The sequence below is a fragment of the Salvelinus fontinalis genome, chromosome 10 (genome assembly GCF_029448725.1).
Source record: "Salvelinus fontinalis isolate EN_2023a chromosome 10, ASM2944872v1, whole genome shotgun sequence".
Classification (NCBI taxonomy): Eukaryota; Metazoa; Chordata; class Actinopteri; order Salmoniformes; family Salmonidae; genus Salvelinus; species Salvelinus fontinalis.
In genome coordinates, this window is record NC_074674.1 from 3,257,079 (window position 1) to 3,283,150 (window position 26,072).

The 26,072-nt window shown below is 40.8% G+C and overlaps 3 protein-coding genes and 1 long non-coding RNA gene across 6 annotated transcripts in view; 2 read left to right on the forward strand and 2 right to left on the reverse strand.

Moving 5' to 3' along the window:
* LOC129863393 (uncharacterized) overlaps positions 1-3,223 on the reverse strand; it is a 20,835-nt gene extending 17,612 nt beyond the window's left edge. The window contains exon 1 of the long non-coding RNA XR_008760958.1: positions 2,840-3,223. This is a non-coding gene — a long non-coding RNA (uncharacterized LOC129863393). The remainder of the gene's footprint in view (positions 1-2,839) is intronic.
* Positions 3,224-3,306: 83 nt separating this feature from the next.
* On the forward strand, positions 3,307-5,387 carry LOC129863392 (cystatin-B-like). Of its 2 annotated transcripts, none has more exons than XM_055935348.1 (3): positions 3,307-3,469; positions 4,260-4,361; positions 5,077-5,387. In XM_055935348.1, exons 1-3 carry the CDS (start codon positions 3,404-3,406, stop codon positions 5,203-5,205), a joined length of 297 nt encoding a protein of 98 aa, XP_055791323.1. In that variant the 5' UTR covers positions 3,307-3,403; the 3' UTR covers positions 5,206-5,387. The 2 variants fall into 2 exon arrangements, with proteins under 2 accessions (XP_055791323.1, XP_055791322.1); XM_055935347.1 differs by lacking the exon at positions 3,307-3,469 and adding an exon at positions 3,911-4,100.
* Positions 5,388-12,445: 7,058 nt separating this feature from the next.
* On the forward strand, positions 12,446-24,669 carry LOC129863390 (lipocalin-like). 2 transcript variants are annotated; one of them, XR_008760957.1, is made up of 7 exons: positions 12,446-12,619; positions 12,935-13,074; positions 13,221-13,300; positions 14,393-14,506; positions 14,664-14,765; positions 15,062-15,150; positions 21,097-24,669. XR_008760957.1 is itself a non-coding variant. In XM_055935345.1 (6 exons), the coding sequence occupies exons 1-6, from the start codon at positions 12,524-12,526 to the stop codon at positions 15,079-15,081; spliced, it is 552 nt and encodes a 183-aa protein (XP_055791320.1). In that variant the 5' UTR covers positions 12,446-12,523; the 3' UTR covers positions 15,082-15,310. The 2 variants fall into 2 exon arrangements, 1 of the variants encoding a protein (XP_055791320.1); XM_055935345.1 differs by lacking the exon at positions 21,097-24,669 and having other exon boundaries at positions 15,062-15,310.
* Positions 17,346-22,008, reverse strand: LOC129863387 (zinc finger Y-chromosomal protein 1-like). The gene is made up of 7 exons (XM_055935339.1): positions 21,919-22,008; positions 21,390-21,725; positions 21,093-21,242; positions 20,877-20,984; positions 20,665-20,799; positions 20,367-20,513; positions 17,346-20,202 (listed from the first exon to the last, which is right to left on the reverse strand). The coding sequence occupies exons 1-7, from the start codon at positions 21,983-21,985 to the stop codon at positions 18,923-18,925; spliced, it is 2,223 nt and encodes a 740-aa protein (XP_055791314.1). The 5' UTR covers positions 21,986-22,008; the 3' UTR covers positions 17,346-18,922.
* Positions 24,670-26,072: the final 1,403 nt, after the last annotated feature.

A 26,072-nucleotide genomic window follows, 5' to 3' on the forward strand; every position in this document is an offset into this window, starting at 1 on the left:
TATTATTTTTTGATTTTTATAAAGCATTTGACACAGTAGAGCATCAGTTTCTCTTCCACTCCCTTGAGAGACTTGGCTTTGGGGATTTTTTCTGTAAGTCTATTAAGACTCTCTATGCAAATGGGAACTGCTCTATCAAATTGAAATATGGCACCTCACCTAGATTTGAGTTAGAGAGGAATTAGGCAAGGTTGTCCTATCTCCCCATACCTGTTTTTATTAACCACCCAACTTCTTGAAAATTCTTTAAATAATAGTCCTGTACAAGGTATTTCCATAGCTGGTAAAGAAATTATTATAAGCCAGCTGGCTAATGATATTACACTTTTTCTGAAAGACGCTAACCAAATTCCCATATCGATCAATGTGATACAATCCTTTTCCAAAGCATCTGGTCTATATCTTAACATTAATAAATGTGAACTCATAGCTGTCAAAGATTATGTGACACATTCATATTATGGTATTCCAGTAAAAGAAGAACTTACATATTTAGGCATAACCATTACAAAGTATCAGAAGTCTAGAGGCTTACTAAATTTTAACCCTCTTATTAAAAATACCCAGAAGAAGCTAAATCAATGGCTACAGAGGGAATTATCTTTAAAAGGTAGAGTCCTAATAACAAAGGCTGGAGGTATATCTAGACTAACATATGGCGCTCTATCTTTATATCTTGACAGTAAAATAAGCAAGGAGATAGACCAGATGCTTTTCAACTTTCTGTGGAGGAACCATACCCATTACATTAGGAAAACTGTTGTAATGAACACTTATGAGAATGGTGGACTGAATTTTCTGGACTTTACTACTTTAAATAATACTTTTAAGATCAATTGGATAAAACAATTCCTAAGAAGACCCACTTCTATCTGGAATTTTATTCCTCAACATGTCTTCTCTACTTTTGGTGGCCTTAACTTCATGTTGTTTTGCAATTATAATATTGACAAAATTCCAGTGAAACTTTCTGCTTTTCATCAGCAGGTTTTCTTGTCATGGTCCTTAATTTATAAACACAATTTTTCTCCACACAGATATTATATATGGAATAATCGGGATATATTGTATAAAAATACTTCTTTGTTTTTAGAATATTGGTTCCGAAATAATATCCTATTGGTGAGCCAACTGGTAAATGCAGAGGGTCTTTTACTCAGTTATAAGCAATTCTTATCACTTTACAAGGTCCCTGTAACACCTAAAGATTTTGCAATTGTTTTAGATGCCATTCCCTCAGGTGTTGCTCTGTTATTCAGGAACGTGTCAAGACCTGACCCTCAGAGCCTACCTTCAATAGACCCCATTGACTCATCAGTAGGAAAAATTTGTTTCTCATTTGTTCCATTCAACAACAGAGCGATACGAACCTTGTTTCAGCAGGATGTTGTATCTATCTATACCTTATGTCATGCCTTATTGGAATGGATTTGTTGATAATATCTGTTGGAAAAAAGTTTGGATGTTGCCACACACATACCTACTTGTTAACAAAATTAAGGAAGTTTCCTTTAAAATTATTCATAAATATTATCCTGCCAACCACTATATGAAGAAGTTTAAGGAAAACAACTCAAATTGCTCCTTTTGTAATGACCACCCAGAAACAGTGTTGCAACTTTTTTGGCATTGTATTCACGTAAGAAAACTGTGGCAAAACATCAGTAGATTTATAATTAAACACATTTATGAAGATTTTACACTATTGTGGAGAGATGTACTGCTTGGATTCTTTACATACGATAGAAATAAGCTGAAACATTTTTATGTAATTCATTTCATTATTCTTTTGGCCAAATTTCATATACACAAATGTAAATTTACAAACAAAAAAACACATTTTCTTACCCTACAAAAAGAAATTGAACTGTATTTTAAGACAGTTAAATACTCTACTAACAAAAAAGCTGTTAGAATTGTAAGTGTATGTATGTCCCTTAGGGTCCTTGTGTACTTGTAATGTTATATTGTATCCCCTAGCTCGATTGTCCATTATATATAATCTATATATACTTGTGTTCCCTCATGTACTTTCTGTATTGATTTGTTGTTGATAAAATTAAAATTAAAAAAGGACTGAGGGGGTAAAAAATTACGTGTTTGGACTGCAGCCCCTGAGTACCAACCTGAATGGTCTACCACACTGTCTCTCATTAGCATCACCAGCTGAAGAGAGTTCTCCCTAATTGTCTTGTCCATTTGCTTAGTGATTATTCAAAAGAAGGCCGAAAGTCCATCTTTAAACTTGTCTAATAAAACGATGCATTTTTAATGGTGAGGGAGCGTTGCACCGTTTCCTGTCCAATGATGTCTACACATTTTTAGGTTGCACCTCTACTCACATTGGTTGAGCACCTTCTACTTCCATCCAGTGTAGCAGGTAAAATAAATATACTGCTTTAGCAATGTCTCAGTGTATCTCCAGGCTACTGGAATTCTTTGCAGTTTGGTTGTTTTCTGGGGGGGTTTACCTGCCTAGAGCTGGTTCAACTTTCCCGACTGCCATAAATTGTCTGTTTTCATTTAAACAATGGGGATTAACCAGAAAGATCAGTATCAGGCTGGGCCTACTGGAATTCTTCAGTTTTGTAATTTTCTGCTAATTCTTAAAAGTCTAAACATATGGAATTGTTTTAAGGTCAAATCATGGTTAATTTAGCTATGTGATGTATTGAAGTTGGCCTTTACTACTATAGCCCCCATAGAAACACATTGAATAAAACATCCATAAATGGCAAAAAAGACAGTCAAAAATAAATCATAAGGTTTTACATATTTAACCCCTTATTTTTGTTGGGACGAAACTAACTCTATACTTCCATTCATTTATATGGGTTACCTTTAGACGAGTCGCATGACACTTGAGTCTTCCCTTTCTATAGAGTGGTCATTTTTTTCTAGGCCAAACGTTCAGATGCTTCAGACGTTTTCGCGAGAAGACCGATTTTAGGGATGTCTCCTGGTCTGAAAAACACGGCTGAAGCTCTGCCACTTTCCACCGCAGATGCGGAAGGGCGACATACAGTGGATTGAGACGCAGCAATTTGCCTCGTGACTGAACCGCCCACTACTGCAGCCGCACCTCCGCCTAAACTATTAGGTTGAAGGGGGTTTAGCATATTTTTATACATGATTAAAAGAGCACCTTTCTGGTCACATATACCCTAAATGACACAATATATGAATTCAAACATGCATTAACTACAAATGTTAAAGCTTGGTTTAAGTGCCCTATGCTTTTCATTAAAGGATGCAGCGGCTGTTTTTCCACTTCATAAACATAATGGTACGTTCTAAAAAAACATGACTCGAGTCATGTGATGTGACAATATAAATAAGGAAGTTAAAATCCGTTTGTGAAATACTTCAGTCGTAAGTAACTTTCAATCTGCAATTAATCGTAATGAAGTGTGGCGGTACCGCCGAGGCGAAAGATGCCACACCCGAAGTGCAGAAAATCTGTGATGAGGTGAGCATATTTCCTTCATTTATCCTGCATAGTCTAGCTGAGGAACGCTCAACTCCGTTATCGAGGCAGAGTTGAGTACTGATAACTGGTCGCGCGATTTGCTAACAACATTGAGTTCCCATTCCTTGATCATTTATATTTTTACAAGTATGTAAACACTTACCTGTACCTATGTCTGTCTTGCAGAACTGCGGTTCTTCAGCGGGGTGCTGAAATTCATACTTTTAATGAACATTTATCGAATACAACCACCGATTTATGTGTTGCTCAACTCAGCGCCAGTCCCAATTGAATCGCAGTTTACTACGTCAAGGCCGCTACGTCTCCAGTTGATTAATACAAATTAGGAAAAAGTCGGTGGTTTTCGAAATTAGTATTTATTAAAATTATGAATTTCAGCACCCTGCGGAAGGATCGCAGTTGTACAGGACAAACAGATCCAGGAAAGCTTTTTCAGAATCGTCATTATTACTAGTATCGACTGATGGTGACTCAACGTTTGCTAGAAAATCGCGTGACCAGTTATCAATTGTCACCTCCGCCTCGATATAAGAACGGAGTTGCGCGTTCCTCATCTGTCCCACTGAACATCCTCATCTTTTTAACAGAGTTGAGACTCAGACTTGATGAGGTGTAATTTTAAACCTCTTATTGCATAATAAGATCTACAGTGGTGTGTGTATCGTAAACCTTCAATATGTAGGTGTGCATGTGCGTAGGCTATATGGAGGAAATTTGGATGTTGTGGGAACAATTGAGTCATTGCCTGAGTATTTTAAAATGTTTCTAGATGAAGCCGTATGCAGAGGAGAAAGCTGGAAAGAAGTTTGACGTTTTTGCTGCCAAAACATTCACAACACAAGTTGTGGCTGGGACCAACTTCTTCATTAAAGTGAGAATGTTTAATTTTATAAATATATAATTTCTAGCCAATTTTTTTATTTTTTTTGCAAAACTAAATGTCACCAGTTTCACTCAATGATATGTATTAATCCTAGATGACTGACAAGGAATGTTTTGATGCTTAGGAATGTTTTGATGCTTAGGAAGCTATAAAAGAAATGCATTGATTAATGTCTACATTTGTTTTTTACTTATATTAGACACCTTTAATTCATAGGCCTACTTTTAAATTATATTACGTGAACTGAACATGAAAGTATTTTTAAATTCCTTAACCATTTTTTCAGTGTACCAATGTTACTGTCCCCACTACAACAAATACATAATTTTGTTTTCAAGCTCGGTGACCGCCTGCCACATCCTCACAACCCCAGTGTGGGGTTCAAATCATTGGATGCATCAAAAAGTTATAGGGAGTGAGGCAGATGGTGGCACCTTAATTGAGGAGGACAGGCTAATAGTCATGGCTGAAACGGCATTAATGGAATGGTATCTAACACATGGTTTCCATGTGGTTGACGTCATTCCATTTACCCCATTCCAGGCATTATTATAAGCCTTCATCCCCTCAGCAGCCTCCTGTGGAGTGAACATGTACATACTGGAAGAGCTATGTGAACTCTAAACAAACAGATCATTACTCAGAGTCCTGTCTCCCATCGTATTCTTCACTCACCGGCCCCTATTCCATCCTTTTCTCATAGGTCCATGTTGGTGGAGATGAATTTGTGCACCTGCGGGTCCATAGAACTCTACCCCACGCTGGTGGGAAACTGGAGCTTCATGGCGTACAGACTCCCAAAGCTCACCATGACCCCATTGGTTTTTTCTGATTACCTGTAACTCCCTGCAGGGGATGCCACACCTCTACTCCATGCCTGGATCATGTGTACCCTTGTTTATGGTCACCTGTATTGTGTACTTCTGTTGGTAAATGTCTGTCTTTTGTGCTAAAAGCTGTCTACACCTTTGACTAAATGGCTTTTGTTAGAACATAAATACAAATTTGACAGCAGACTTGTTTTTGTCCATCTGTGGCGGTTAGTGACTAACATGTTTCTCGTGATTGCATGGTACATTTCGGGGAGAGATTCAGTTGATTTTATTTTTATTTAAAAAAGATTAAATGCAGTATTCCAATTAAGGACCTCAAATAAAGGTCTCCTTAAAATCAGTACAGCTGGAGGAAGTGATTTGACACCTTCATGTGGTACAGTTTTCCTTCCTGTAAAGGAGCCTCTGTTTGTAGCTCTATACTATTTGAAAACCTATTTTGTGTTAAGATAAAGATGCATGCAAATACTTTTGGTTCTGGACATCAAAATGAAATGTTGGCAACAGGAAAGGGAGCATCAATTGCGGTTTGCATAGTTTTGCTTTTCTTTTTGCTGTAAACATTTGGGTGTCCACTGAATGCAACTCACGGACTGCAACCATTCTAAGAGGTGATCACAACTTGTAATGACAGCATGATTGGCTGATGGCAGCTTTTACCTGTTAAATGCCACATTCCACCAAAACAAACACAAATCTGAAAACTGCTAGTTAACCCTTTGTCTTTGGGGGTTTGAGGGGAATAAAAAGTAGAGGGTTATGGGAGGAGAGGAATACAGTGTACAAAACATTAGAAACACCTTCCAAATATTGAGTAGGAACCCCCCACTCCAATTACTCTCACAGTTGTGTCAAGTTGGCAGAATGTCCTTTGAGTGGTGGACCATTCTTGATACACACAGGTGACTGAGTGTGGAAAAACAGCTGCATTGCAGTTCTTGACACAAACCGGTGCGCTTGGCTGGCACCTACCATACACTGTTAAAAGGCACTTCAATATTTTATCTTGCCCACTCACCCTCTGAATGGCACACATGCACAATCCAAGACTCAAGGCTTAAACACTTTAACATGTATTCTCCCCTTCATCTACACTGAAGTGGATATAACAAATAACATCAATAAGGGATCATAGCTTTCACCTGGTCAGTCTGTCATGGAAAGAGCAGGTGTTAAAGTTTGTACATTCAGTAAATCTCCTACTGTATAAGCCACCAGATTAAGAGAGTAGGTGAACACCACTAGAATGATCAAATAAAATTGTATTTGTCCTATGCGCCAACTACAACTGGCCCTTAACCAACAATGCAGTTCTACAAAAATAAGTAACACCATAAAATGATAAGGCTAAATACAGTGCCTTTGGAAAGTATTCAGACCCCTTAACTTTTTCAACATTTTGTTACGTTACTTCTAAAATGTATATATTTGTTTTAATTCCTCATCAGTCTACACACTACCCCATAATGACAAAGCAAACACGTATTAAAAAGAAAAAGAAATGCCTTATTTACATAAGTATTCAGACCCTTTGCTATGAGTCTTGAAATTGAGCTTAGGTGCATCCTGTTTCCATTGATCATCTTTGAGGTGTTTCTACAACTTGATTGGAGTCCACCTGTGGTAAATGCAATTGATTGGACATGAGTTGTAAAGGCACACACCTGTCTATATAAGGTCCCTCAGTTAACAGTGCATGTCAGAAGGACAACCATCTCTGCAGCACTCCACCAATCAGGCCTTTATGGTAGAGTACCAGACAGAAGCCACTCGTCAATAAAAGGCAAATGACAGCCCGCTTGGAGTTTGCCAAAAGGCACCTAAAACACTCTCGGACCATGAGAAACTAGATTATCTGGTCTGATGAAACCTGAATGCCAAGTGTCACGTCTGGAGGAAACCTGGCACCATCCCTACGGTGAAGCATGGTGGTGGGGATGTTTTTCAGCGGCGGGGACTGGGAGACTAGTCGGGATCAGGGGGAAAAGATGAACGAAGCAAAGTACAGAGGCAAAGATGAACGAAGCAAAGTACAGAGATCCTTGCTGAAAACCTGCTCCAGAGTGTTCAGGACCTCAAACTGGGGCGAAGGATCGCCTTCCAACAGGACAACAACCCTAAGCACACAACCAAGACAACGCAGGAGTGGCTTCGGGACAATTCTCTGAATGTCCTTAAGTGGCCCAGCCAAAGCCCGGACTTGAACCTAATCGAACCTCTCTTAAGAGAACTGAAAATAGCTGTGCAGCAACACCCCCCATCCAACCTGACAGAGCTTGAGAGGATCTGCAGAGAGGAATGGGAGAAAATACCCAAATACAGGTCTGCCAATCTTGTAGCGCCGTACCCAAGAAGATTCAAGGCTGTAATCGCTGCAAAGGTGCTTCAACAAAGTACTGAGTAAACGGTCTGAATACTTACGTCATATTTTAGTTTTAATTTTTAATAAATTTGCTGAAGTCTCTGACCTTCCTCTAGACAAGTGTGTGTAAAAGGGTCTGAGTACTTTTCGAATACATTGTACAGGGGGTACCGGTACCAAGTCATTGTGCGGGGGTACAGGTTAGTCGAGGTAATTGAGAGAATATGCACAGTACCAGTCAAATGTTTGGACACCTACTCATTCCTGGGTTTGTCTTTAGAATAATAGTGATGAAATAACACATGGAATCATGTGTTAAACAAAATATATTTTAGATTCTGCAAAGTAGCCACCCTTTGCCTTGACAGCTTTGCACACTCTTGACATTCTCTCAACCAGCTTCATGAGGTAGTCACCTGGAATGCATTTCAATTAACAGGTGTGCCTTAAGTTAACTTGTGGAATTTCTTTCCATTTTAATGCGTTTGTGTCAATCAGTTCTGTTGTGACAAGGTAGGGGTGGTATACAGAATATAGTCCTATTTGGTAAAAGACTGAGCCCATATTATGGCAGGAACAGCTCAAATAAGCAAAGAGAAACAACAGTCTGTTACTTTAAGACATGAAAGTCAATCAATCTGGAGAAAGTGCAGTCGCAATAACCATCAAGCGCTATGATTAAACTGGCTCTCATGAGAACCGCCACAGGAAAGGAAGACCCAGCGTTACTTCTGCTGCAGAGGATCAGTTCATTAGAGTTACCAGCCTCCGAAATTGCAGCCCAAATAAATGCTCCACAGAGTTCAAGTAACAGACACATCTCAACATTAACTGTTCAGAGGAGACTGAATCAGGCCTTCATGGTCAACTTTCTGCAAGGAAAATACACTACTAAAGGACACCAATAAGAAGAGACTTGCTTTGGCCAAGAAACACGAGCAATGGACATTAGACCAGTGGAAATCTGTCCTTTGGTCTAATGAGTCCAAATTTGAGGTTTTTGGTTCCAACCGCCATGTCTTTGTGAGACGCAGAGTACGTGAGCGGATGATCTCCCCATCTGTGGTTCCCAACGTGAAGCATGGAGGAGGAGGTGTGAGAGTGTTTTGCTGGTGACACTGTCAGTGATTTATTTAGAATTCAAGGCACACTTAAACAGCATGGCTACCACAGCATTCTGTAACAATACGCCATCCCATCTGGTTTGCGCTTAGTGAGGAAAAGAAGCCAACAAGTGCTCAGCATAACTCCTGCAAGACTACTGAAAAAGCATTCCAGTTGAAGATGGTTGAGAGAATGCCAAGAGTTTATAAAGCTGTCATCAAGGCAAAGGGTGGCTACTTTGAAGAATCTAAAATTTAAATATATTTTGATTTAACACTTTTTGGTTACATGAGTCCATATGTGTTATTTCATAGTTTTGATGTTTTCACTTTTATTCTACAATGTAGAAAATAGTCTAAATAAATAAAAACCCTTGAATGAGTAGGTTTGTTCAAACTTTTGGCTCATACTGAACATGTAGGTAGGGGTAAAGTGACTATGCATAAATAATAAACAGCGAGTAGCAGCAGTCCAAGTAGACAATTGTTCAGCAGCCTTATGGCTTCGGGGTAAAAGCTGTTAAGGAGCCTTTTGGACCTAGACTTTTTGAAGATCTAGGGGCCCATGCCAAATTTTTTCAGTCTCCTGAGGGGGAATAGGTGTTGTCGTACCCTCTTCACAACTGTCTTGGTGTGTTTGGACCATGATAGTTTGTTGATGATGTGCCACCAAAGAACTTAAAGCTCTCAACCTGCTCCACTACAGCCCCCAACCTGCTCCACTACAGCTTGTCAATGTGAATGGGGGTGTGTTTGGCCCTCCTTTTACTGTAGTCCACCATCAGCTCCTTTGTCTTGCTCACGTTGAGGGAGATGTTGTTATCCTGGCACCACCCTGCCAGGTCTCTGACCTCCTCCCTATAGCCTGTCTCATCGTTGTCGGTGATCAGGCCTACCACCGTTATGTCGTCAGCAAACTTAATGATAGTGTTGGAGTTGTGCTTGGCCAGGCAGTCATGGGTGAACAGGGAGTACAGGAAGGGAAAAAGCATGCGCCCTTGAATAAGGTCAATGCTGATCGTAATGCTCGTGGTGGCGTTGTCTTGCTTACTGAAGCTGGCGAGTATGACATAACATAGTGTGCAGCATGACACTCAGGACAGACATAATCATGTGATTATGATAAGTGTTACAGGATAGGCTACAGAAACAACCTTGAGTGACTGACTCACAGTTGACGGGACTACCCTATTTAATATTTTTTTTATATGGAGAAACGCAAAACCAAGAAAAAGAGGATGTCATTAAAAGAGGATGTCATTACCCAGAGGAGTGAAGAAGATTCAAGAAGCCACGGGGGAGTCATACGTTATAACTTTACTTGTTTGCCTGTGTACTCTTCCTCTCTGTTTCTCTCCCCCACACCACCACCACTGTGTTTTCTGGGTGATTCCTTGCATGTGACACTGTGTGGTGATTAAAACTTTATTAAGAATTGAGAGCCTTGATGTTCAAACTGTTACGTTTCATATCCATATTTTTAAGGGTTGTTTGTGGCCATTAATTTGTTCATGAGGTGGTTGGTTGTGTCTCTTGCAGACACTAGTGGCATTGTAAATACTTTTTAAATTGAAAACTGGATTCAAAGATCTGGATGAGGGCAACAGATTATCCTACATGCAATATTTATTTCTGTACCTTAAACAGTAATTTTAGGGACTTCTTATGTCCGTCCCTAAACAATAATTAAACACTTCTAGTGCACTTGAATTATATCATTAAACAAACATTGTTTTCTATTTTTTTATTTAGCTAAAGTAACAGAGGACATCACTGTAAATGAACATTTGAGATGTAAGTATTTATTCTGATATTATGGACAAAACTAATGGTATTTCTTTTGTCTTAGTTCTAGTAAGGTGAGTTACAATCATGGAAGTGATGATGTCATATCCATATTTACAGGGTTGACTATATACAGTAGTTACTGTGTTGTACTTTTTTGCCCTCAGTGATGAACTGGCTTCATAAAGTGGTTGACTTTGATGAGCAATCTATCTGTTTTCTGTCTGCCTGTCTGTCTGTTTTCTGTCTGTCTGTCTGTCTGTCTGTCTGTCTGGCATTCATCAGTGATTAAAACAATAATTTCTGATATTTCAATTTTGAAAAAGTTATTGCTAATGGTGTCTGTAAGACAGGTGAGCATAGTAAAATTGATAGAAACCTAATGAAGACAACATACACATACTGTGAACGTTTTAGAGTGGACCGTTGTCTGATTAGTTTCCCTCATTTTGTCTCCTCCTGTCCTTTATCCCTACAGTCAGCTATTTATCAGGGATTTTAATAAAAAATATATAATTAGGTTGGTGCTTATATGTGTCCTATTTCACACATGTACACGTGTGTATTAATACGCATATTTAATTTAATTATCAAGTAGAACAGAAAAACCACCAGGCTCCGGACCTCGTAGGGTCAGAGTTGAATACCCCTGTAACAGATGTTCTGCATTCTATCATCTAATGATTCAAAGACTTGTACTCTCCTCTGTCCTCAATTTAAAGAACACCATGTCAATACTGTAGATGGACAGCAGAGGTCATCTTCCTCATGGAATATACTACGGTGCAGCTGGGTGCAAAGTTGGAGTGAAAAGACTTGCAGTAACATTTTGAAGCTTCCGCAGTCAAGCCACAAACTGAGTCTGCCATCTGTCAGTATGAACATAGTGGCACACTATCTTATTCAGTACAATTGATGACTGTCCATTTTCTTGCTCATAGTACATACTAGTTAATCTAGAACATAACATAGTAATACTCAAACATGCAGGTTCAGTCAGTAGACTACAATCCATACATAAGTGGCAACCTTATGTCAAACTTAACATTTACATTTACAATTACAATTACATTTTTTGTTAGTAAGAGAATGTTCCAGCACACAAATATTGTCATTAGATACTGAGAACATTTCTTGATTTGATTTCTCAATATTGGACTGATTCATGGTTTCCAGACAACTGTTTCAACTGGCAAGGTATGTGGGTTGCAGGTGTGTCTGTGACTTATAGACTTGCCCACACCTGTTTCAGGAGTTCCATCCCAGTATGTTTATCGCCTTACCTTAAGTCCAACAGTCAAAGAGTGAAAAATGTACCACTGGAAAATAGTTTCTTACAACATCTCGTGTTTTAGAAGTTATATAAGAATTACTTGCCTGAAGCAGTATCTGATTTAAAGGGACAGATCTCCTAAAAAGATAAGTGGGGAATCATATTAGGTTGTGTTTTGAAGGGACTATACATTTAAAAATGTTGACCTGAGATAAATCAAACTGAGATTACATGAAGGCTTGCTCTACCTCTTCCAGCAAGGTTTTACACTGATAGTTAGATTTAATATTAAACCACACACATGCGCGCACACACACGCACACGCACAAAAAGAGATTCAGGGCTTGTGTGTTAGGGGGAGCTCTGTTTACCATCCAAAGTGCTGACAGTTAGTTTTGATTCTCTGGTTCCTGCCCACAGAAAGCACTGGAGAGGCAGACACTGCATTGTTCATCACTGTCTTTGTGGGGGATGGGGGGGGACGCTGCTCCTGTTTGAACCCATCCCACCTCCAGGGTTCTATAGAGGGAGGGGTGACTGGGAGGTCCCGGCCACACCCCCCACAAGCCCCATCTCCACCCGTTGGTATTGTGTGTGTGTGTGTATGTGTGTCTAGGGGGTGTGGTATAGAGATGGTGACAGGTAGCAGGTTGTGTATGGGAAGGGGGGGGGGGGGGGGGTTGGTTATGTAAGCTCATGCTCTACAGTATATATAGGAGTGAGAGGCAGCGAAGAAAAACAGATCTCCTGTTCTACTTTACAATTCTTGATACTGACCCTGCTCAGCTGTAGCCATGACGACCATGCTGCTGAGAGCGCTAGGAGCACTGCTCTGCTCCTTGGTTGTCACCGCTGAGGTTCTGCCCCAAGGAGACTTCAATCTGCAGGGGGTAAGAGAGAGAATGAAGAGAGGGATTAACAAATCATGGATACATTGAAAATCAAATGATGAGGACCAAACTAGAGATTATTATAGAGAAAAAATGTACTGAAAAAATACAAAAAAGAAACTGTGATACAAACGGAAATGATTAAGAGAAATGTGGGAATTCTAGTGACACATTTTCAAATTGAGAATTTCATTTATAAATGATTCAGGGATATTCCAGTATCAGCTCTCACAGATTTAGGATCGGAAAATTCAGTGACCCCACAGACAGGAATGAGAAGGTGTTGTAATCTAATCTTGGCATTTTTTTTTTCAGGTTGCAGGAAAGTGGTACCTGATTGGATTTGCTACTAATGCCCAGTGGTTTGTCAGCCACAGGGCCAGCATGAAGATGGGCACCGCCATGCTGACACCAACTGTTGAAGGAGACCTGGACATGGCATATGCTAGCCTGAAGTAAGTAAGTGAGTGACTGAGTGACTGAGTGACTGAGTGAGTGAGTGAGTGAGTGAGTGAGTGAGTGAGTGACTGAGTGAGTGAGTGAGTGAGTGTGTGAGTGAGTGAGTGAGTGACTTTCTGCATGAACTGTATTGTCTCTGTAGCACTGATGGCTCCTGCTGGAGAATGAACCACCTGGCTGAGAAGACAAACCTTCCTGGGAAATTCATCTTCAAGAGCCAGCGTAAGTCTAGAACCTACACACACACACACAGGGCCGGTTCTAACCTTTTGTGGGCCCTAAGCGAGATTTGGTTACGGGGCCCCCACCTCGCAGCAAAACATTTTAGTGGCCCCCTCTAGACAGTGTAGAGAAATATTCCCTGCAATTCTACACATTTTGCCATGGGGCAAAGATAAATTGTTGCAGTTTTAAAGTACATTTTCCGCAATTCTACACATTTGGCCATGGGGTAGAGAGAAAACTTTGCAGTTTTATAACAAACTTTGTTATAAATGAATATGAATATGGTCTGAGTGAGAATGACTAACAAAATCAATGGGGGCTCCCCAACTGATGATGCACAACCAAATTGCACCTGGTGTATTCTACTATTCTTACCAATGATGTATGTAAACCCTGGATTGCTAATGCTATGTATTAGGCAATGAGAGACTTTGAAGCCACTGGATGGCCATATTGGCACTCCTCAGAAAAGCAGTCCTCCATAGGAATAAATGTAACAACATTACATGTATTTAAGTGTTTTTGTTGTTGTAGTGGGGACAGTAACATTAGTACTTTCTAAGTATTATATAAAATATTATATAAACTTGTTTTTTTATTTTCAAATGTTTCATTTTTCATGTTTAGCTCACATAATATAGTTTAAAAGTATGCACTAAGGTGCCTGTAATAGAATAAGTGTTTCAAAAGCAAATGTATACTTTTATAAAAGCCTTTCTATAGCTTCCAAAATATATTTTACAACGGTGGGGGAGTGCCAAGATGGAGTCGCGATGGCTTCAAGACATCGCCCCCTGTTAGTCGTCTAGTGTATGTATAAATTGTTTGTTGAGACCTGACTGAGTTCCTAAAAAAAACATATGTTGCTTACGCCTGGAACCCTGCTCATACATACATACATACATACATACATACATACATACATACACACACACACACACACACACACACACATACACATACATACATACATACATACATACATACATACATACATACATACATACATACATATATATATATATATGTACACATGCACACACACACACAAATATGTGTGTATTTTCATCTTCTTTCACCCCTCTCTAGGCTGGAATAATGAAAATGACATGCGTGTCGTTGATGTTAAGTATGATGAGTACGCACTCATTCACACCATCAAGACCAAGGGAGGTGTTTCAACTGTGCTCAACAAACTGTATGGTACGTTATTTTCCACTCCTCTGTTAATTCCCATAACTCAGTCTCATTTTGTCACTATTTTCCCCCCATAATTTGTTAGCAAGCTTGCATTATAAATTGTATTGTATCTTTCATAGTATATTTAGTCTGCCATGTTCTGCATGTGTGGTGTCTACAGCCCGCGGGACAGACTTGAGCCCTGACCTGCTACAGAAGTTTAAGCAGTTCTCCCTGGACACTGGCATTCTGCCTGAGAACATTGCTATCCTCCCCAAAAACGGTTCGTCCCATTTCTGTTTGTGACGTGTATTTAAGGGTTCTATTAAATCCATATCGCGGAAGTTCAGCGTTACAGCGTGGTTTAAATTTAAAGGCAATGTTCCTGCGTTAGCGGAGACTGCATTTCATGGTGCATATGTAACCGCTGCATATGTCTGCTCAATCAGATTTACCTTAACATTTCCAGCCTGCAATCTGTAATGCTTCAGCGATACCGGTTGAACAGAGCCCTAAGTTGAAAAATATTTATGGATAGAAGTGTGGAATGTCTCAGGCCTTCTTTCTCTCTTTCTACAGATGAGTGTCCCGCTGCGTAATTTCATCAATACTCATCACTTCCAAAGCGTCCTCCCTTGATCCTTCTGCATGGCTTTGCTACTTGATGGGTAGGCAGACACATGGCAACTGTGGCAACCAGGAACCACCTTTAGCTGCAGTGACCCATCTGGTTCTGCCTTAACCTGCAGCTACGCTACATTACCCACTGAAGCCTAGTTTTCCACTTCCCCGATTTGTTCCAATAATAAAATGCTTTCCGGTGCTTTATCAGTTTGTCAGGTATCCTACTCTTATATATGACGGTATTTAATACCTCTGATCCTAAGTAATATAAGCTGCTTTAGAAGTCTGAATTGATCACGTGTATGCCCTAATGTAAACCCAGCTGTGAAAGAAACCTTGGTGTACAATCATTCTATGGAAAATGTTATCCAACTCCTTGCAGTTATTAGTTGACAATTACATACAGTGCCGTCAGAAAGTATTCACAACCATTTACTCTTTCCACATTTTGTTGTGTTACAGCCTGAATTTAAAATTGATTAAATTGAGATTTTGTGTCAATGGCCTGTGGTGGATAAAGGTACCCAATTGTCATTCAGATCAGAGGAAATAGGGATGACCTGGGATGTTCTCTTGATAAGTGTGTGAATTGGACCATTTTCCTGTCCTGCTAAGCATTCAAAATGTAACAAGTACTTTTGGCTGTCAGGGAAAACGTATGGAGTAAAAAGTACATTATTTTATTTTGGAATGTAGTGAAGTAAAAGTAGTCAAAAATATAAATAGTTAAGTAAAGATATCCATAAAAACGACTTAAGTAAAAATACTTTAAAGTACTACTTAAGTAATTTACACCACTGACTGTCCTACACACAATACCCCATAATGTCAAAGTGGAAATATGTTTTTAGAAATGTCTTGAGTCAATAAGTATTCAAGCCCTTTGTTATGGCAAGCCTAAATAAGTTCAGGAGTAAAAATGTGCTGAACAAGTAACAAGTTGCATGGACTCACTCTGTGTGCAGTAATAGTGTTTAACATGATTTTTGAATGACTACCTCATCTCTGTACCCCACACATACAACTATCTGTAAGGTCCCTCAGTCGAGCAGTGAATTTAAAACACAGATTCAACCAAAAAAACGGAAGTTTCCAATGCCTTGCAAAGAAGGGCACCTCATTGGTAAATGGCAAAACAATTAAAAAAGCAGACATTGAATATTCTTTTGAGCATAGTGAAGTGATTAATAGCACTTTGGGTGGTGTATCAATATACCCAGTCACTACAAACATACAGGCGTCCTTCCTAATTCAGTTGCCGGAGAGGAAGGAAACTGCTCAGGGATTTCACCATGGGGCCCATTGTGAGTTTAAAACAGTAAAATGGCTGTGATAGAAAATGAAGAATGGATCAACAACATTGTAGTTATGACAGAGTGAAAAGAAGGAAGCCTCTAAAGAATAAAAATATTCCAAAACATGCATCCTGTTTGCAATAAGTCGCTAAAGTAAAACTGCAAATGTGACAAAGAAATTAACTTTATGTCTTGAATACAAAATGTTATGTTTGGGGAAAATCCAACACATCACTGAGAACCACTCTTCATATTTTCCAAGTATGGTGGTGGCTGCATCATGTTATGGGTATGCTTGTCATTGGCAAGGACTAGGGAGTTGTTTAGGATTTTTTTTAAATGGAATACGGCTAAGCACAGACAAAATCCTAGTGGAAAACCTGGTTCAGTCTGCTTTCCAACAGACACTGGGAGACAAATTCACCTTTCAGCAGGTCAATAACCTAAAAACACAAGGCCAGATATACACTATAGATGCTTATCAAGACGACATTGAATGTTCCTGAGGGGCCTAGTTACAGTTTCGACTTAAAATCGTCTTGAAAATCTATAGCAATAATTGAAAATGGCTGTCTAGCAATGATCAACAACCAACTTGACAGAGCTCAAATTATTATTTTAAAAATTATGTGCAAACATTGTACAATCCAGGTTTGCAAAGCTCTTGGAAACTTACCCAAAGACTCAGATGTAATCGCTTCTAAAGGTGATTCTAATATGTATTGACTCAGGGGTGTGAATTCTTACATCAATTAGATATTTCTGTATTTAATTTCCAATACATTTTCTAAAATGTCTAAAAACATGTTTTCACTTTTATTAAATAAAAAATGTTCAATGTTTTATTCAGGCTGTAACAACATGTGGAATAAGTCAAGGGGTATAAGTACTTTCTGAAGGCACTGTACGTTTTGGTCAATTATTAAAAAAGACAAACATGCAGGTAAAATACTTTGCTTTTATTATCTTTTTTTCATAGCTTTTTTAACAAATACGTCAAGTACATCCATAACAACACAGTTCTGATTCCTCCTTTTATTTAAGTGTTTACATCTACACACTTTTTACAGATTTGTGTACAAAACAATAATTTACGTCCCATAGAATTCTAGTTACACTGAACTATACAACAAATTTCATGATGATGAAATAAATATAAAAATTATCACAGGGGAAGGAACTGTCGAAGCCAGAGTACAAACATACCACAAGTCTTTACGAGTTACATCTCTCTTCAGGGAACTAATACCGCTCACTGGTCACTGACATAAGCAGATGGGAGAATCTCAATCGCATACTCCTCGCATCCTCTCCTTCTCAAAACCCATTGGAGAAGGTCAGAGGGGATGGACCTATGGCTCTCATCCAATAGGTTTTGAGGAGGTGAGGAGCGTGTAATGTTGTGGTCATGAATTAGTGGTACCAGATAGTGTGCATCCTCACCCCGAAGGCCTTGCTGGCGCTGCATCACACTTCAGTCAGGTGTCTGATAATCAAGCTTATTAGGGGTAAAATAATGTGTATAAAGAGGGGTTTATGGGTTTGGAGTTGATACTGCTTACCTGTATATTAGAACCCTCTAACCCGATGGCATGGTTGGCCACATCTAGTATCTCACTGTGTTAAGTGAATCAACTAATAAACCTTCTCTGAAGCCACAGATTTTACAAATGCCGTGGCTATTTGCTATGATGCAGTCAACTCCTTCACCGGACAAACGTACATGGCCGGACAGACAGTTCTCCTCAGAACAACGACAGTTCTTAGAATACCAAAGATAAGACAACAGGGAGATGTGGGGTCAGACTACCAGGAAGCACAATAGATACATTAACTGACATCCCTCACAACAGGCATACACACAAGCAAGCACTCAACTACATACAACACACATACTCTTCGTGTCTCAGCATTCAAAGCATCAGGTATAATTAATGAGTTCATGACTACTGCATTCATAATTCTTAAAATAAATTGGTGGCAAGTGCTATTAGAATTGAGTTAATCTCGACCACTCTGCTCAGTGGATCTGCTTTTTCTCTCAGCAGGTGAATGTCCATTTTATTGTGTGAATACAAACAGCTTGTAGATCATATTTTATCTTAGTCGTGTGCCAAGTTAAAGTAGGCTTAAAAATCGCCACTTTAATAAAGAACTGATTGTGGCTGTGGAGTAAAAACAATGAATCTACAAAGACCTCAGCGAGACCTGCGACTCTTGCACATTCCGCCATGCAACACTGTCACCAGCAGGGGGACATGCAGATAAAGTGCAAGTCTGTACAGGGCTTTGTCAACTTATTCCATAGGCCTTACACCGGTATATGTACACGTAAATTAATTTTCAGTTGCAGGAAAGTTGGCTTGAGAGTGATTGCGGTAAAAATAATAGATGTTCCCTGTTAATGCAGCAGACACACATGCACACACACACACTCACACACACACACATTCAATTGATTACGGTGTGGTGGTGGTTGCATTAGTGTTGTTCTGGTGGTAAAGAGTGGGCAGTGCCAGGATCACTCTGCCTGCACCAAGTCCTTGTGGTGGCGTGCGATATGTTGGTTCTTCTCTGAGGGCCTGCGGAAGCCTTTAGAGCAGATCTCACAGCGGTGGGGGTAGTCTTTTGTGTGGATGGAGATCACATGGCGCTTGAAGCCTGAGGCATCCCCACTGCTGTAATCACAGTACTGACACTGGTACACCCTCCTCTCCCTGGGCCCTGTGGCCAAGCCCGCAGCACTAGAACTAGCACCAGGCACCAAAACCTGCTTCTTTGCCACCGGTGCACTGGCAGAGGCAGAGGCAGGGGAAGACCCCAATAAGGTCCTTTTGGCTCCGTTCTTTTCAGGAGAGGCCTGTTGCTCCTTGGTGTGAACCGACAGGATATGGCGACTGAGCACAAAGGGGTCCGCTATCTTGAAGTTGCAGTGCCGGCACTGGTGCAGTTTCTTGGCACGGTGCGACGCCGAGTGCTTCTTCAGTTCAGACGGCCGGTGGAAACCTTTATCGCAGACTGCACATTTGTGGGGGTAGTCCTTGGTGTGCACCGATATGATGTGGCGCTTCAGGTCACTGGAGTTGGAGCTCTTGTGTTCACAGTGGGCACACTGATGGGTTTTGGCCTCCTCGTGTGTCAGCCCGTGCTGCAGCAACTCCTCCTCCTCAGCAAAGGTCTGGAAGCAGCGTTCACACTTGAAGGGCATCTCTTTGCTGTGCTTGGTCTTGACATGCGTCTTCAGGTTGGAGGAATCAGCCGACTTGTAGTCGCAGTAGAGGCAAGAGTAAGGCTTCTCGCCAGTGTGTGTGCGCATGTGTTTCTTCAGCTCGGAGGGGTGCCGGAAACCCTTGCCACATTCCACACAAATGTGGGGAAAGCTCTTACTATGGACGGCCAGCAAGTGGCGATTGAGCAGTCCTTGTTCAGCCGTCTCGTAGTCACAGAACTTACACTTGTGCATCTTGTTGGCCTGTGAAGGCACAGGGCTCTTGGGCTCACGGTGGTGGTGCTGCAATCGATGGGAGAACAGCACCGCCTGCTGGTGGAACTCCTTGCCACACACCTCACACTCAAACAGAGCCTTGTTGCTCAGCGTGTGCACCTCCATGTGGTTATGAAGGCTGGCCTTCTTGTTGGTGGTGAAGTCACAGTCCGTGCACTGGTACTTTTTCCTGGTCAGGACATCCTGGTGGTGGTTTTTGGTGTGGCGCTTCAGGAAGCCTCGCGACTTGAACTTCTTGCCACAGAGCATGCAGGGATATACTGTCAGAGGCTGGCCATACGGACCAATGATGATGGCTAGGATGGGAAACAGCGAGAGAGAAAAAAATTAGGACAGATACATGACTCACAGATATCACTTGACGGTGTAAAAACAACAGTATTCAAAAAATTTAACATGAAAACCCAAGCCATAGAATCAGTACCAGATAGTTATTTTGTCCCATCTGACAGCTGTGTACCTGTCTGGACCTGGCGAGGCTCAGCCCTTGTTCTCTTGTTCTTGTTTCGTTGCCTGTTGAGCTTGTCCCCTCCGTCTGATTCGTCAATGTGCAGCAGAGCACTGGCAGCACCGTTTCTGTTCTCACAACTCTCACTGTCCTCAGAACCTGGAATAACACAGCAAACGTTCGATGCAAATGCACACCTTCTCTCACCCCTGCTAGAGCAGAGATACTTATCACTACAGAGGGCAGGTGAGCAAGAAGACATTATCCACCTTGTTAAACTGTATGTTTGTATATAAAGTGTGTTACTGACCATACGTGGCTGCCCAGGCCACAGGCATGAAGTCCTTGCTGAGAGCCGTGCCGTCGTACGACCGCTCGTGGGTCACTGGTTCCTCACCCCCCACCACCACCTCCATATAAACCTCATCAGATATCTTTGATGAACCTGCAGGGTAACATACTAGTTACAACACAACCATAAAACACACACACACACACACACACACAGAATTGATCACTTACCATGGTCCCCCTGAGACATGTACACCATCTTCTCTCGGAGCGTTCGGCCTGTAGAGTCCGTCAGTGCCACATCCTCTGTGTCTCCATCACTGATGTCCACTGTTTCTCCTACACAGACCACCACACACTGATATAATACTCCTTGGTGATCAACTATTATAGGTTATAGAATCCCTCTTTCCTGAGGTACTAAACATTACTCAAATGTCTCCTTACCCAGGTCATCCTCCCCAGAGTCTGCCTTGAAGATGTACACCTTGATCACCTCCTGGCCGTCCTCATCCTTCTCCACCTCCTGGTCCTCCTCGGCTCCCTCTACAGTCACCTCTGTGCCATCGTCTGACACCATCTTGCCTGCCTCATCCACTGGAGGAAGATGAAAAGAGACAGACAGAGTGAGAGATCCATTCACTACTGGTCATTAGTTTAACTGTAATGTTATCTTTATAAAAAGGCCAGGTGACAGTGGTATTGATGTAGAACTGGAGAGGAGAGAAGCAGCCTGGTACTCACAGGAGATCATCAGGTAGTCCCCACAGCCGTCTGTGTCTTGCTCTGGGTCCAGTTCATCCTGGGTATGCCCGTCTGCGACCATCACATCCTCAGGGATGTCCCCCATGGCAACACCTTCGTCCTCCCCCTCCAGTGACATCACACACGTCTCCACAGCAACATCCTCGTCCTCATCGCAGTGCACATACTCAGACACCACGTCCTCAACAGCATCCTGGATTACCAGCTCGTCTGAAGCAAATCCATGCACCGCCATTCCCTCCCCCTCCCCCTCCGACACCAGCACAGTCTCCTGCAGCTCCACCACAAACTCCTCCCCTGCAGCACCACCCTCATCTGGAACACATCAACACAGGAACAGTTGGATATATTCAGCATAGGCCTACATAAACATGCTGCAGAAGACACATTCATGCACTCTTACACAGACAATAACAACAAAAAACTTGGAAGACATGTTAGATTTTTGTGCAGAACAACGAACAGTACAGGGAATTACTTGAATTCGCATACAAAATGTTGCTATTACCTGATCCATGGAGAATGATTTTAGGCTCTTGGGAATGTAGTGCCAGCCTGGTCTCGTCCTCATCCATTGTCCTTACACCTCATTGGTCACTGCAGCACTGGAGGCAAGAATTGACCAGTCAAATCAGTCACATAGGCCTAATGGCCAACCAAAATGAGTCTACCACAGGGGTGAAACTTTCACTGGGGACGGGGGGGAGACATGACCCCAACATATTCTAAAATTCCATTTTTGTTCCCCCCGTTTTATGATTGCTGTGTGATACTAAAAGCGTCATAGGTGTGCTTAAGAACCATGCGGAAGCCTCAGAGCGGTTGGGTAGGTTGTTTGCCGGTTTTAGCAGGCAGGATTTAGGACTGCACGGAAACCACAGAGCGTGCAGGCAGGCTGTATAAAGGCAAAGGTATTATTATAGAACCAGCGCGGTGCTGCTGTCTGCATCTGCTGTGCATTTTCTCCAGGTTGTAAAAGCAAGCAGAGCAGAAACTGGCTACTTTTTATTTGATTGATGCAGCTGGCAAGGTAACTGTCGTTTGACTTAAAACTTCTTATGGCTGCAATCCCGCTAACGGGATTGATATGACAACAGCCAGTGAAAGTGCAGGGCTCCAAATTCAAACATCAGAAATCTCATAATTAAAATTCCTCAAACATACATGTGTCTTATATCATTTTAAAGGTAATCTTGTTGTTAATCCCACCAAAGTGTCCGATTTCAAATATGCTTTTCAGCAAAAGTAGTACAAATGATTGTTAGGTCACCACCAAACCACAATAAGCACAGCCATTTTTCCAGTGAAACATAGCAGTCACAAAAAGCAGAAATAGAGATAAAATGAATCACTAACCTTTGATGATCTTCATCAGATGACACTCATAGGCCTTCATGTTACAGAATCCATGCATGTTTTGTTTGATAAAGTTCATATTTATATCAAAAAATCGGAGTTTACATTGGCGCGTTACATTCAGTAGTTCCAAAAACATCAAGTGATTTTGCATAGCCACATCGTTTCAACAGAAATACTCATCATAAATGTAGATGATAATACAAGTTATACACATGGAATTATAGATATACCTCTTCTTAATGCAACCGCTGTGTCAGATTTTTTTTAAACTTTACGAAAAAAGCAAACCATGCAATAATCTGAGACGGCGCTCAGAACAATAGCCAAATTAGCCGCCATGTTGGAGTCAACAGAAACCAGAAAATACATGATAAATGCTTCCTTACCTTTGATGAACTTCATCAGAATGCAGTCCTAGGGATCCCAGATCCACAATAAATGCTTGATTTGTTCGATAATGTCCGTTATTTATGTCCAATTAGCTACTTTGGTTAGCGCGTTTGGTAAACAATTCCAAAGTCACAAAGCGCGTCCACTATAGCGTGACGAAATGTCCAAAAGTTCCATAACAGTCAGTAGAAACATGTCAAACGATGTACTGAATCAATCTTTAGAATGTTGTTAACATACATCTTGAATAACGTTCCAACCGGAGAATTAGATTGACTTCAGTTGAGCGATGGAACGGAGCTGCCTATCACGTGAATGCGCGTGGTCAAAGCATGGTCAGCTCGTGGCAGTGGGGACTAATTCCTGTCTCCTTCGGCCCCCCTTCACATTAGAGTCATCAGACAAAGTTCTATTGACTGTTGACATCTAGTGAAAGCCGTAGGAAGTGAAGACTCATCAATATCTCGCTGTAATTTCAATGAGAGCTTGGTTGAAAATCTGCCACCCCCAGAAAAAATCCAAACAGGAAGTGGAACTTCTCAGGTTTCTGCCTGCGATATGAGTTCTGTTATACTCACAGACATAATTCAAACAGTTTTAGAAACTTCAGAGTGTTTTCTATCCAATACTAATAATAATATGCAAATATTAGCAACTATGACTGAGGAGCAGGCCGTTTACTCTGGGCACCTCTGTGCACCTTTCATCCAAGCTACTCAATACTGCCCCTGCAGCCATAAGAAGTTAACAGAAAAAAAGTATTTATTCCCAGTGCTGAGCTAGTAGTGTAACTGGCATGTAACATGACATGTTTCATCCCTCTCAAGAAGTTCTGTCTGAAGAGAACTAACCAGCTAGCTTTTTTTTGGGGGGGGGGGGGGGGATCAGCTTAATATTGCGGAAAGAATGTTGCTTCCAATGTAATTGTCTGCATCATTTCCAATCCCCCATATTTTTTGGGGTAAATATATATATCCATTCACGTATGCATACATATACACATATATACATACACATACCTACATAGACATACATACTTTTTTTAAAGAGTATACCTTTATTATTATTCCCCGCAAACCCTACCACCGATCCCCCAATTGGAGTAAACTGATAAACATTTCTGTTTTTACCTTCAATTTATACATCTTATACACATTTTACAGACACAGTCTGCTTTATAATAGTTCTCTCTTGTTTGTTCTTAGCCCTTCCTCTATTTCTGTTGTCCATCCAGTTTGATTTCCACTTGTAACTGTGCTATTTCTCAATAGCCCCGCACCTATACACATTTCACAGATCCCGTATGCCCTACATTGTTTATCTTGTTATTAGTCCCACCCTTCAGCTCCACTCAACCTTTCCCATCTATCTTCCAACATCATCCATTTCGGATTTTTATTTGCCATATATTTTTCAACTGTGCTGTGATGCTTCACAAAAGATTTGAATCTTCCCATTCTCATAGCTTCCACGGATTGTAAATTAAAAATAAACATTTTTGCTAAAATAATTATTATACTATTGATTGATTGACTATGGCTTTTCAGATCCCCCAGTATTGCTATCTGTAGCGTTAGTTCTACGCAAATGTTGCAATTCTTCAACCATTCCTGGACCTGTGACCAAAAACGAGCTACATGCGGACAATACCAAAATAAATGGTCTAATGACTCTGCCTCCTCACAGCAGAATCTACAGAGCTGGGAAGATTGTATCCCCCTGTAGCTAGCTAGTAGCTGCCACAGCTCTAGCAATCTGTCAGATAGCAGCATCTAACAGCTGTTCTGTGTATGGAAATGTTTTGTAGCCTTTTTGTCCATTTTCAACAGAAGCAAATTAACTTGCCTAGTTTATGCTAGTTGATGTAGAATTAGAGCTAGTCAAAAGTTGGCTAACGTTAGCTAGCCAGCTCACTAACTTTAGCTATTATTTTTGCCTCAATTACACTAGACCTGAATCAAACGAGGAAACCAGTGACCAAAAATTTTAAAGGACAATATTCCGAATTTTCTTTGACAGCACAATGTGAGTTTTTATTAGTCAGTACAGCAATGTAACATTATTGGTCTGTCAGTTTCTCTAGTTAATTCCCTACTTTTCAGTCTGACACGGTATAAACAGCTCTACAAGCTACACTGTCATGGCAGTCAGTACACAACACTATGCTCATCATGTCTAAGCAGATCAGATGGTGACAGGTGTCCCAGCAGGATCAGACAGCCAGGGAAGACCAGTTTACAGAGCTCAGGTGAATATTGCAGTATATAAAAATCAGTGAATGGATACAAAGTTCCATCTTGCATTGATGGGTAGGCTACAGTCTGGGATCTGGGAATAACGGTCATTTCAATTAGTGAATCACGGATGCTGTTCTTGGATAATATAATGTATAAATGTACACCAAGGTCAATATTGTTCAAGCCTCGTCTGAGCAGGATCAGATGGTGACAAGGGACTCAGCAGGGTCAGGCAACCAGGGAAGACCAGTCTGACAGCACTGAGGTGAACTTTTGCAGATACAACACTTTATTATCTCTGTGTAGAAAACACTGGACAAGCAAGAAGCTTCATAGATTGAAACTATTTTAAGGCAGTCTGACAAATCTCTAAAGTTGATTTCCAAACAGTATCAAGGCTTGAGAGGCTTTTCCCGATGACACAAAACACTTCAAGCAAAAATGTGAGGAAGACCTGGGAGACACTATTGATGATGATGAATGGATACTGATATGTTTGAATGTCCAGTAATGTTCATTTATAGCGGCTAAGAAATGCATTGCTATTAATTGGAAGGTTGGTTATCTTCCCACAATGTCACAATGGATGGAAAAATGTCAAGATATGCAATCACTAGTTTTGATTCATTATAAGATTAAGAGTATACTGTGCAATTTTCATAAGGTATGGGTGCCT